Genomic DNA, 13,771 nt, shown 5'->3' on the forward strand with positions numbered 1-13,771 from the left:
TGCTTTTGCTCCAAACTGCATTTTGCTGTAAACTGAGGGAATATAAAATACACTCATTAATGTATTTCCACTCTGTACATTCTAATGTACATTACATTGAATTGCATCAGGGCACACTAATGGTGTGGGTTTCCCATGGCCAGGCTCTAGGTGCTGAGAGACCTGCTGGGATTCATGTGTTTGCGGTACTTCTTCATGCTCATCTTGCTGGAAGAGCTATCAGGATGCGCCACTTCCACAATGGCGAGGAGCAGAAGCTGCTTGCTTATGACGATGAGTTTGACTTCAACTTCCAGGAGTTTCAGTATCTGAAAGAAGAAAGAACCATCTTGCCCGTATGACACTCTTAATTCTTTCCCTGAAAGTGTTTAACAGATCGCGTGCCTAACATTTACTCACATTTAGGATTAATTTTGCTACAGAATTTCTTATCATAGAATCATAGAATTCTTAATGTTTTGTTAATTTTTCCACTTATCACAGAGTTACTAATGCATTAAAGTTGCAGTGTCTCAGGAGTGTCCACCCAATTCACTACAGAACTGGCTTGGCCCATCAATTCAAGCTATTCTTTAGCTGTGTTTGGTATTCACAATTATTTGATTTGAACTTTACTATCACAAATGTTTGAACAAAGCAGATTATAAAATCACACATGTGCCTGGTTGTGCCATCTTTGTGCATCCAGCCAGCTGAAGATTGGAAATGCCACCGCATGGCTTTATGGAGCCATTGAAACCAAGTAGCACATCCTGAGTATCTGCACACAGCAAGTATCCAGCCTTGCAAACACGTCTACAAATCAGCCAAGTCTTCTCTTGGTTTCACGTTTTTATTTGTTGTTGGTAGTAGAACTCCATGCTTATGTTCCACATGAGGTTTCACTAGTAAACAAAACTCTTTGGAAGAAGAAATCATGCAATTCTATCTGCTGTTCTTGTGAGAATAATGCAATATAACTTTTAGAAAAATCCCAACTACAATTATATCATAAAGCAGTAGATATCCATAGGTATTACATGAAAAGAGTCTGTATATTTTTGGATGAGTCACTCATTTAAAAATTATTCACTCATCTTTTGTTAGTTCCAGCCAGCATCTGGTTTTTAAGCTTTGGCCTGAGGACAGAAAATTTAGTGCTGCAAAGGTTGGGTGCTCCAGATCTAGCCAGCAAGGCAGCTGGAGATGTGTTTGTCCTGGAGCATGTGAACAAGCCCCTTACTTGATGGAATTGGTCAGATACAAAATACCAAGCAACTGGATTTTGTTTACGATTGGAGGGAAAGGGAAGCTGAAAAGACCATTGCAACAACTGAACTTCAAGTATAGTTAGGAGCCCCATGGTTTAAACTTCCAGGCTTCTGTTGAAGTCCCCTTCTCTCTTACGTGTCTTCTCCCACACTGGGAGACTTTGATATTTGTCCTTTAAAGGCAAGAAGCTAAAATGCTGATGTTCTAATTTAATTTCTACAGCAAACCCTGGATGTTCAGGTGCTGCGTTTACTCTTTGAAGTCCAACTGCTTCTACTCCACAGGGACTTCAAAGACAAACTGGTGTTACCTCCTCCAGGAAAGAAGTGTTGACGGGTTTAGGAAGAGGGCTGGCAGAAGATGACAGGTTTGCAGAGAAAGCCTGTAATATTTTTAGGAAAATCCATGCAGATTATAGAGAAAGGCCTCTTAAAATTCAAGAACAAAAGGGAGCAGACAGCAGAAAGACTAAAAGAGGTATTTGATAGTATCAGCAACTTTAAAAAGACAGCTCAAGTAGAAGCTGGAATTCTTTCGCTGAAGTGAGACTTTTTCATGCCTTTTATTGTTTTCATTTTATGTAAAATTACCAGTGCATCATCTGGTGTAATTTGGACCACAGTCTAATCAATTAACTAATAATATTAAAAATTTTCATATCAATTATTGTTATTCCCACCTTCTGCAAGCTCCTCCAAGAGTGTATCCTTCTATTCAGCTTATGGAGTCCAGGTTATTTGTTTTCTTTGTGTACTAGCACTCTCTTCTGAATTTGGAAGCAAAAGATCTAATCTCAGAGAAGGAACACTTCTAATGAATGTTATCCAGTCCATAAGCCACAAGAGCTGGAGACCTTGCTGGTGGAAACCAGCATATTCCCACTGGGAGCAGTGAAGCTGTGCCAGTCCACTCTGCTTCAGAAACCTCCGTCTCCATTTGGCCGACATGAAGTTGATGCACCTTCTTCCAGCAGCCTGGAGTACAGTTAGTGCTAGCACTGATGTGGCAATGAGACAGCCTTTGAAGGATGATCTGATTTTTTCAGGGAAGATTAATACAATGGGTGATAAGGGAAGATGATGGTACAAAAAAATGAACCAAAGCAAATAAACCTCTGTCATCCTTGTGATATGAAGTTACCCAAAAATATCAGATTTTTGACATCTGGCTATGTTCTTCAATATTTTAATTTCCACTTGATTATCATGGTGGTTTTGAGATTTGTATTTGATTAGGTACAGTGAATAAAGGTACTACAAAACTGTAGACCAGTTTGTCAAGACAGCAAAAAGTTAATTGTATGTACTTGAGAAGGTAAGTATTCAGCCTTTCTCATACATATCTGTCAATGTGGTTAAGTCTTTGCCTGCCACTCCTCTACTCCCAGGCTTGGCAGATAAATAGTTGTTATTGTGATGTGGAAAATCTTCTTTTCCTCATTTGGCAAGTATTTCTATTGAAGTTGGCAGGATAAATTAGCCTGGAGAAAGCTATCCAGCACTGGATGAATTTTGGAGCAAGAATCGTGTGTATACATCGTCCACATATATATAATCTTCCTGAAAATAGGATTATAGATGGGCACCTCCATTGCTATTTTAATAAAACAGACAAGACTCTTAATAAGACTCTGTTTAAATCCATGGGGGATCCCTGAGGATCTGAGATAATATGAACGCTAAGTGCCAAGGCCTTAACATACACCAGTTAATTAATCTTCTGCTCTTTCAAAAAGTTGTATCCACTGCTCTGATCTTTGTTTCTTAAGTGTTTGCTGTCATCTGTGGTTACCTGAAGCTGGTGTTGATAAACTTCAGAACTGTGAACTTCCTAAATCTTGTGTTTCAGGGGGATAATTTAATCACAGAATGTCACTACAGTACTGTGGACCGAATTCGTATGACATGGGTAAGAAAAATTTGAATGGATCAAAATAAGTACAAAGATAATATTGGGGACTAAATTCTTTTTCATAAAATGTTATTAAAAAATGTGCTAATGCCTGTGTGCATGTAATTATGTATTATCTTTCCTCTCAGAGATTCTTAGGTTTTGAAGTCATTCAGGACTATTATGGTCATAGTCTGATCTCTTACATAAGACATTCATAGGACTAGTTTATAAAAATAAGAAAGCCAGCTCATAAAAGATCTTTAAAAATCAGACTTTGCTAGTATAAGGAGTGCTTTCTTCATAACATGTATTAACATGCAAATTCAGCATATTTTAATGAATTTTTTTATGAGCTTGTTATGCATTTTCCCCTGAAGTTGTAGTTGCCAGTTCTTACATATTGATTTTTACTTATGCTGTGACCAAGATGGGACCACTTGCTTTTGTGCCTTATATAGAACCCAGGCAGAATGCAGGTCCTTTGGGCTGGGAGGAGGAGGCTGGGTGCAGTGAGCCTCTGTGTGTCACCTTTCTCACAGGGTGGATTTTCCAGTGGCAGGGACCCTCTTGGACAGCTGCTGCCCCCGGGGTGGTGCAGGAGGAGCCTGCATCGTACCTGTGCACCCTTGCAACTGAGGCACAAGGAACAGCTGTGTTGCAGCCCTGGGTGCATGTCCACAACAGCGGACAAGACAGGGCCACAGCCAGGGAGTAGGCATCCCTTCCAGGGTCGAGGCGGTACGGCTCAGGTTTAGCACATGGCAGTGCGCAGTCTCCCAGTTGCAGCTTTTTAAGTTAACAGAGACCAGGCACCGACCATTGCAACGTGGCCGCTTGGTTATGGAGGTGAAGCAAATTCGGTTGTTGGGACATGAGCTGGACTGTGCCAGCTGGCTGTGAAACCAGAGAGTGATGCCAGACCCACTGTGTTTATGGGAGGGATGTAGCTGCCGGCACCCAGCTTTTGCCAGGGACTGAGCCCGCTTCCTTGGGAGGGGCTGGATCCAGACCTCCAGGAGGTGAGACCTGAGGGGTTTCTCTTCGGCAAGAAAGACCTGGTCCTGGCATCCAGAGAGCACAAGGATACCTCTCCCTGAATCATGGCTTGCATGTAGGCACATGCAGTAGGTATATAAAGAAAAGCAAAAGAATGAGAATGATGGCTTTTTATTTTTCGTCCTATTTTCCTGTGTGGTGACCACACTAGCTCTTGGCCCTTGGTTCGTGTGTTTTGTCTTCTCCATTCTTATTCTTGTGGTTCTGTGAGATTCATGGAAATGTTCCCACATGGGATTTAGGAACGTGCATCTCATAATCTTGTCCATATTTACCAAGATTAATTTTAAATGAGTTGTTTGCCCCATGGCTCTCAATGGAAGACTGTTTAAGAGTCTGTTTCTTCTGCTAGCTAACAATCTTACTCTGATTAATCATTTTATAGTTAGTGCTCATATGTTCTTGAGTCAACATTATCTGTTAACTTAAATAACTTTTCTTTCTTACTCTTTATATCTGTATGTACTTACAAGGAGAGTCCATGGAGTTGCATATTCCATCTGACCTCCATTTTACTAGGCAAAGTTCATGTAATTTCTTACTAAATGCACTAATTATCTTGGCAGATTTTTTCTACATCTGCTCCTCTTTGAAGCCCCTTTTCTGAAACATCGCAGATATAAGTACCTTGGAGACAGCTGAATATAAACCTGAACTTCTCAGATAGTACTCTTCAACATAAGTCTTATTTTCTTGATAGTTGTTCTTTCTGACTTCTTTTAAGCTTGGGAGCTATTGCTTGAGTTTGCAGTGTATTTCAGAATTAATTATATATTAACTTCTTGCTACTTGATAGCCTAATGTGCAAGATAAACCTGTTGAATTAGGCCTCTTGATACACATTTCATTAGCATATAAATGCTAATCAGTGTTTTTATCTGTGGGATTCCAATGTTATCTTGATTAAAAGAAAAATCCCATTTTCAGGGTGGTCTGAGCACCAGGAATGAAATGTGCCTGTCATATCTGCTCTATTATCCAAGAATCAACCTCACCCGATGTGCAAGTATTCCAGACATAATGGAACAGCTCCAGTTCATTGGTGTTAAGGAAATCTATAGACCAGTCAGGCAAGTAAAATGTTTATGAATATGTGTGGCACCTCTCTTTCTGTCTGTGGACTTACAAGGTCATTTTTGTACGGCCTTTGTTTCTTTCTGGTAGTGCAACATATTGCAGGGTCACTCATGCAGCTTCTTTTTGGTCACTACACTGCTGATACTTATTTCTCCTTTTCTCCTGCCAAATTATTTTGCATCTTTTTTTTTTTTTTTTGTAATAAAAAAGCAGCTCCTTCTTTTAAAAAAATTATATTTGTCACAGCAGGTTTTTTTTCACTACAGCCATCTGTAAAAAGACTATGCATCAATGTCATATCAATGTTTCAAATTATCAGTTTATTAAAACATATGTGTTTCACATATATAGAGATATTTTTGAAAAAGGAGTTTGGGAGCATGAGTATCAAATTACCCTGGGTAGATCTGTTGTCAGTAATTCTGCTGCAGTCAGTTGGTGCAACCAGATCCTAGAACTGTTGCTCACATATAGAGCTTAACACTGACTTGGTGACACTGAGAAAAATTCACAAAAGAGGAAGAAGTTGTAAGTTAGAAAGGAAATGGAGGGATTGAGAGAATATTAAATTGTTCATAGTAAAAGATAAATGGTAGATATGCACCATGATGGAGAAATGAGAGAATGGAGGCTTTGGAAGAATAACAAATCAGAGGATAATGTGCAAGGTAAGTAGAGAGTAAAACATGGAACCAGTGGTAGGAATCTAGCCAAGAGGAAGTGTCGTGGTTTGAGCCCAGAGGGAAACTGAGCATCATGCAGCCGTTCACTCACCCCTTCCCCTCCAGCGCTGGGAAGGAATCAAAAGGCTGAGAAATCGAGATAAGGACAGAGAGGTATGATTCACCCATTACAGTCACAAGCGAAAGACAGACTCATTAGGGGAAATAAAAAAACCATCACTTTAATTCAAAACACTAACAACAATATTTAACAGACAGAATGGGACAGTAAGAAGCATTACCACATCTTAAAAATACCTCCCCCACCCCTCCATTCTTCCCAGGCTCAGTTTTGTTGCCCATATCTCTACCTCCTTTTCCCAGTGGTACAGTGGCAGGGGATGGGGATTTTTTGGTCGGTCCACGGCTCATTCCTCCAAGGTAGGGGGAGGGACTCCCCCGCTCGACATGGCGTCCACCTCACAGGAGACAGTCCTCTGCAAACTTTCTCTGCCATGAATCCTCCCCACAAGATGCATTCTTCTCGAGATGCCTCGGCGTGGGTCACCTCCATGTGTTGCAGTCCTCCCAGCTCCAAACTACAACAGTGGGTGCTTATTCTTCCCACAGAGTCCTGGGGTCATCCACAGGTTGCAGGCGAATCTCTGCTCCTCTGGTGACCTCCATGGGTGGCAGGGGGGTGGCCCTGCCATCTAACCACAGGATACAGGGGGACTCACTGCTCCGGTGCACCTCCCCCCTTCCTCCTCCTTCCTTCCAGTGAAGGTGTTCACATAGGTGGCCTTCTCATAACTCATTCTCAAAGTCCCCACCCCCTCTCAGGTTCCCCTTCTTAAATATGTTGTTTATCTCAGAGGTGTAGCCACTGTCATTAATTGGCTCTGGCCTTGGCCAGAGGCGGGTCCGACTTGGAGCTGGGGGAGCTTCAAGAAGTTTCTTACAGGGGTCAACTGCTGTAGCCCCCTCCCCCCCTACCAAAAACCCTGCCACACAAACCCAGAACAGGAAGAAAAGAGCTTTTTAGGTGAACCGTTGGCTGCAGGGGTTTGCAATTCTGTGCAAAGACACTGTCTCCTGAGTCTTGGACTCCTACTGTTCAGAGACGCAGGACACTGAACATTTTTGAGATGTACATCCATGTCAGAATGAAAAACCCCTAGCTCATTCATCAGTTTTTCTTCCTAAGACAAATAACCCACAAGAATCTGAATATTGGCCTGCTGCTCAGCTCAAAAGGGGTAATGTCATTTTGTTGTAAGATTTGTCTACTTCAGTGCTTCACAAATATTAAATATCCCCTCTGTGAATGGTGGGGGGTGGGGAGCTGTTACCATTTAGACAATTCAGGATCTATAATAACCACCATGAAGGTCCACGCAATTCAGCTGGCATCTGACCACTGGGGTAAACCTCAGGCTGGTGAATTTTAAACAAGGCATTACAGTTTCTCTGGTAAGTCAGCAGAAATCTTCCTGTCCTTCATCATGAGAGTCCTCAGCAAGAACAAAAATGCTTCCCAGTGTGTGGTTGGATCTGGCTTTTCTGTCCTTTAGTGTCAATGGGATGACCTGCACAATGATAGAGCTCACTAAGAGCAAGAGTGATTTCCAGAATCTAACATAAAATTTAAATTTCAGTAGGAGATGGGAGGAAGCCCACGATAGACAGAATAAATGTGTGCAAATATATAAAAATCAATAAATAGCATATTTCAGTTTTTAAGTGTTCCTTACAGTGCTTAAAATTAAAGTATCTCAATAGCAGATCAGCAGTAGAAGTGATTGTAGAGTGAGAATAGCTTAAAGAGGAAAGTTCCCAAATGAATGAAATGCAGAAAAATAATCAAACAATAGAAAGTAGAATGCACTTTTAGTGGTGAAAAGTGAAAGGCATTTGTATTGCTAGTTGCACTAAACTAAGGTAAGAGTAAGACTTTAAAATAAAATGGATAGACTAATAGCGTGTCATCACATTTACAGTTTAAAAGTTGTCTTTCCTTATACAGTTCATCTTAACAAAACCATATTATTGCAAAGTAATTTGATGTACAGGCTTACTGATCTTACTTCTGAAATTTATATCCAAGACAGAAGAGTCTGAAGAAAATCACAATGCAACCAATGTCTACTTCATTTGCCACACTATTTCTATTTACAATCTTTTAATACAGGGAGAACAGTTTCTAAATTAGTCCTAGCTAAAAGAGTCTTTCTGAGCTTAGAAAGAAAATATTCTAACAAATGTATGCTCTCTTGAGTGTTCATTCATGATAACTGTACTTAAGGAAAAAATGCACATTTGGCCTGGGGAAATAAAGATGTTTTGAATAGAGTAAGTATGCAGACTGTCTGCCGCAAATGGAATAGTAATTAGAAGAAGAGATTATTAATGCCTCTAGTATTTATGACCTAATCCACAATTCTTGTTTCATTAAACTCTGTCAGCCTAAGGATATGTGACCTGATACTCATCTCTCTTGTGTCAGTCTTACACTGAAATTGCTTCACTGACTCCTGTAAAGTTTCTCTTGTCTTACACATGAAGGCAAACTGGAAGCAGGATCAAGGCACTGTGGCTCACTTTAAAACTCTTTTTCCTCAGTCTGGTGGCACAGACAGTGGTATAAATCATGAGTAACGGAGATGAAAGCAATTGGGCCACAATAGTGTAAAATAAATGCTTGATTAAAATTATGTCCTTTGTGCCTAGATGTTGAGTAGAGCAGAACTTTGACATAGGCAGCACTTAACCCAAAGTAAGTGGGAGACAGCCTACTGCAAGATAACACAGGTCTGACTAAAGTGCTTTGAAAAGATAACTCATGCTCGAACCAAAGTATTAATTAGGTTCCTTAAATAAAGTTTTAGCTGCTTTCATTCTTCCACTAGCTGTACTGGACTTTTTGTTTTTAAAAAACTTGACCCATTTACCATGTTATTTCCATTCATCCCAGTAGAGTCAAACAAGGAGGAAGCAAGAACAGTAGAAAACGTTTTCTTTAGCTGTTTGGGTTGTTGTTGGTTTGGGGTTTTTTTGTTGTGGTTTTTTATTTATTTATTTATTTATTTTTATTTATTTTCCTTCATTATTTTCTCTGAGTTTTCTTGAAAAAAATTAAAAGAAATCTCATTCCTTCCCTTTCCACATCTTTGACTGGTGGGGAATGGGATTGGCCCCACTTGTTCATGGGGAGGATTACCACATGTGGGCACATAGTCAGATCTCTCACAGTTGCACAGCAGGTCTCTATCCCACCCCTTACCAAAAATCTCCTTGCTGCCGGCATGTAGGGACATGACAAAAGGCAATGTCCACAAGACCAGTTATTCTCATTTGATCTTTTGGCACTGCTGCCAACCAATGCATGTTAGAGCAACTCCTGTGCTAGGCTGAGTTTTGATCTATTATTTGAGTTACGACCAGAGCTTGGCAGAGCCATCTGGAAGTAGCTTTCTAATGGCAAACGTTTCTTTGCAACACTGTCTGCCAAGCCTAGTAGAGGGTGTGGCTTTTTGTTTTGTTTTTTGAGAAGTTACAGCAGATCTGTTTTGTATTGCTTGTGTATTCACTTTGTAGATCAGAGAAGAGCAATATAATTCTTTTTCTTAACTTAAAGTCCTTCATTTCTAAAAGCATCTAGCAGCAAGTCCTAAACTACTGATGAACTTTCATATAAGTTTGTCAAAATCAATGAAACTACATCAGTTTTCAGTAACAGAGAACTTAGCTGAGAATGTGAGTTTGGCATAATATACATATTAATAGTACATTTGTTTTTCTGAGTAGATTCACCAAAAGCTTTTCCTCATCAGTTCGAACTTGATGATATTTATCTATTTTTAAAAATATATTTATTTATTTTTCTTTAGGACTTGGCCTTTTATTATCAAGAGTCCTAAACAATATAAAAACCTGTCTTTTATGGATGCAATGAACAAATTCCAGTGGTCCAGATCGAAGGGTCTCTCCTATAATGAACTTGTGCTTAAACTACCAGTGAACGTGAGATGTTCAAAAACAGATAATGCAGAATGGTCGGTAAGTCTAAGTGTTGAAAAGGAGTAAACAATGCCATGAAACAAATGTGATTTACTGTGCTTCATTGTGTATGAATAAGTACCTGGCTATACGTCTTTAGACTGTTTACATGGCTATATTACGTTTACATACAATAACAAAGGTTGAGAATGTTTTAGCAATGCTTTCACCTAACTGGAATTCTAGAAGTATTTAAAAGAATAGAAAAGTTGGTGCACTTGAGATCAGTAATATGGAGTCTTTCAGTGTGTCTGGGACTGATCAGGGAGTAACCATATGTGTCCAGATCAGGTGACCAAGTTAGAAAGCTCCTTTCCCTTGACTGCCTCCACTGGCAATGACTTATGTCAGGGTCTTGCAATAGATGATTCAAAATCCCTAAACCAGGTTTCTTCTCTGAGTCACTCTGTAGGAGGAAGCTTATTGACTGCATAAGAAAGCCTCAAGAATCTAACTTCTTGACTCTGGCATCTAGACTACCTAAAGTTATACGAGTACTCTTCCAATATCTTTTGCTTTTTTGTTCGTCTTGTGTCTTAGAGATATCTATAGTATTGGGCCAAAAAAAGTACATTTGGATTGTTTGTTTTCTTTGTGCACCTTTGGAAGATTTTTTCTTCTGTAGTTTTCCTTTCCCAATTCTCTTGATGAATAAATCTGTGAGATAAAAAATAATTCCCTTGTAAGTTATTTATTATAAATGTCTACTGGTATTTTAACAGGGCTGCTGGGAAAAGCTGTCATCCTTAGTATTGATGTGTGTTTATAAAGAACTACTAGTGCATGTAGTATCATCCCTGAAGGAGATGCTGAAAAGTATATACCGCTCCTTGAACTCCTTTACAGAGTCCAAATTCAAGACTCCATTTTACTTTTTTGAGCTTTTCTGCTCAGAAGGGGAGATTGTCTCATTGTACTGGCTTATCTCCTACCATGATTTTAGGCCAGGCTAACAGAGCTGATACGATATACTACCTATGAAATGCTTCCTAGAAAGGGACCTTTGCCTCATTCTCATCACCCCACAGAACAGCCCATGCTGCCTTGTAGCGGGTCACACAGTGCTTTCAGGTTGTGGAGAAATTGCCCTTCCTGCAGCTGCGTTCTCAGGTCTTTCCAACATCAATCAGACTGTTTTGCCCATGACATGTCAAAGAAACACTGTGTACTATAAGTAATCAGAGAGTTTCTGGGTTTTTTTCTGTTATTTGTCCTACTGCAGACCTGTGAAAAGTAGTTATTGACAGTACATGCGACTATTCACCAGTTTTGGTTAAACTTCTTGACCTTTGCAACTGCTGGTCGGTAGCAGCTGTGTAGCCACTCTTTCACTGACTATTTGTCAGAGGACAAGTTAAGATGATGAAAAGCACACAGAAATTTTATCAAGAGGGGATAGGCTTCTCTTTTTTTTTTTTTTTTAAATGCTATGCTTTCTGGAAAATGCTGTTCCCCTTTATCTTACAGGATGAAGGAACAATACTTACAACTTAAGGAATGTAGTCGAAGGGTGAGCTCACTGGAACTGGGAGTGCTTAGATCTTCCTTTTAATCATAGTTTCCTATTTCAAATGACTAGGGCATATTCATCAAAACTAAGATTAGGACTCTTTCCTTTCCCCTCCCTTATTAGTGATATTACATTAAATTGGCCATCCTCATCAAAACAAGAACAGATTTAACCTAAATGGTCAAACAATCAGTGAGTTGTAACAAGAAGGAATAAATTTGAAGCAGAGGAATTGAGCTGAAAATACCTTCATCCTTCTGTAGGAATGGTTCCTTGATGAGTTTTCACTTTGTGTTGTGTTTGCTAGGGTTAAGTCAATATTTAGATTTTTTTTTTTTTCTGCGGTGCAGGATAATTGCAACATGGGAAAAAAACAAAGCAATAACATGATGTGCAGGTGGGCATTTAAACTTTCAAAAATGTTTGTGCCCAGGAGCTTGCTTTTTTACAGAGCTTCTTTTCATGTAGGGAGTACATTTAGGAAAAACATAGCCAAGCAGTCTACCCAAATAGTTATGTCCAACTCCATAAAAGTTGCACTGAGTTCTAAGGGAAGAGTAAAAAATGCTCAATGTATAGAAATATGACAGTGCTGTAGGTGACTTTGCTTCAGCAGGGACATTGGAACAGGTGACCTCCAGAGATCTCTGCTAACTTCAACCATTCTGTGATTCTGTGAAATCATGAATACACAATTAACTGCCTTGTACATGCAAATGTAAGCCTTGTGTATATACAAATGAATGTGTTCAAATATCATCCTATATCCCTATAGCACTGGTTTACAAGGTTAACTTCCATCTTTATCTGCCAGAAAGATGAAAACAAAAAACAAGCCAACTGAACAAAGCAAAATAATGTCATACCAATCAACCAATGGAAGCCTAACCTTGCTTTACTGGAGAGGATGCCAGTGTGCACAGCTGCTTCCAAGCTGAGAACAATGGATGTGCACACTGGCTTATCATCTGGCGTGCAATATATTAATGTTTTTACTGAGCTTGATGTCTCCACAGTAAGAGTCACAACCCCACTACAAAACTAACAGTAGATTCTCATTGAAGCTGCCAACTAGTTAGAGAGCAAAATACAGATTTCTAATCTTATGTGACAAAACTCTAATAATTTTTTATTATTTTAATTGCAGATCCAAGGCATGACAGCTTTACCCCCTGAAATAGAGAGACCGTACAAGACAGAACCAGTAATATGCAGCTCATCTTCCCCTTTACATTGCAGTTTATTCCTCACCCTGTTGTTTATTGTACATGTCACAGCCAGTACCATAGGAAACATTGGGCCCTTTGTATAATAATTTTTATTCATTTCTGTTCTGTGTGCCATGCAAGTTCTGATGTGTTTGCACTGTTGCTATTGTAGATTTATTTTTTTACATATTAATAAACTAAATTTGCCAGTTCAAAATAAAATGTGTACTTCCTCTGAAAACTGTGGCGATTTTAGTTTTCATTGTAAAGTATGTATAAAACACAGTAGATACACTGGCACATTGCATATTGCATATTAAAATCTTTTCCCGTACCATTTTGTAACACTTTGTCCTGGCTCTTTCACGTGGTGTTTTCAAAATCAACTATGTATATGGGTAAAATTAATAAACTAAAAGCAACTTAGTTAACCACATTCAACCTGGTGTGTGCTGTATTATTTTGTCTCAGTTCTTGACATCTGCATGTTATGAAATTATTGCTGTATGTCTTGCAAACATGTGTTTGGGCATGTCTTACTGACATGTGGCATAAAGCTACAGGAAGGATTCATTCAGGGAGGACATTTCTGAGAGCAGCACATTGCAAACTGTCTCAAGTCCTAAGAGAAGTGGGTGCTATGGGTGTGAAAGGGATGAAAATGCAGGTGGAACCCCAAATCTTCCCATAGTGATTCCTGTACGAGCACTTTAACTTGGTAGGGATTTCTTTTCCCCAGTCCCTGGCAATTCAGTGCGTTTCTTTTGTCTTAAGGTGTTTGTACAGTGAATAAAGTTTTGGTGAGGTATAGGCACACCTTTGCTAGATATGATCTGGACAGCAGTAGCAATAAAGATCTATCTCACAGCCAGGCTCTGGCACGCAGAGGGAACCAGCATATAAGCCTGCCAGGAGCTATTGTTAGCACATGCCAAGCATCATGATAGGCCAAACTGTTAATTAAGAGGTTATTTTTGTGTCTAGTATTCAATTTTTTATTTATTTGTTTATTTATTTGGAAATCTGCAACTTTTTACTCAAATGGTATTGGGCAG

The 13,771-nt window shown here is 39.5% G+C and overlaps 1 protein-coding gene across 3 annotated transcripts in view; it reads left to right on the forward strand.

Moving 5' to 3' along the window:
- The window catches only part of MOXD1 (monooxygenase DBH like 1), a 55,390-nt gene extending 42,238 nt beyond the window's left edge, over positions 1-13,152 (forward strand). For all 3 annotated transcript variants that reach the window (XM_074820724.1, XM_074820722.1, XM_074820723.1), the window contains exons 8-12: positions 144-335; positions 3,100-3,159; positions 5,128-5,270; positions 9,830-9,998; positions 12,656-13,152. In XM_074820724.1, the coding sequence (XP_074676825.1) occupies positions 144-335; positions 3,100-3,159; positions 5,128-5,270; positions 9,830-9,998; positions 12,656-12,820 (729 nt within the window). In that variant the 3' untranslated portion in view covers positions 12,821-13,152. The remainder of the gene's footprint in view (positions 1-143; positions 336-3,099; positions 3,160-5,127; positions 5,271-9,829; positions 9,999-12,655) is intronic.
- The last annotated feature ends 619 nt before the right edge of the window (positions 13,153-13,771 follow it).

The sequence above is a fragment of the Strix aluco genome, chromosome 3 (assembly GCF_031877795.1).
Source record: "Strix aluco isolate bStrAlu1 chromosome 3, bStrAlu1.hap1, whole genome shotgun sequence".
NCBI lineage: Eukaryota > Metazoa > Chordata > Aves > Strigiformes > Strigidae > Strix > Strix aluco.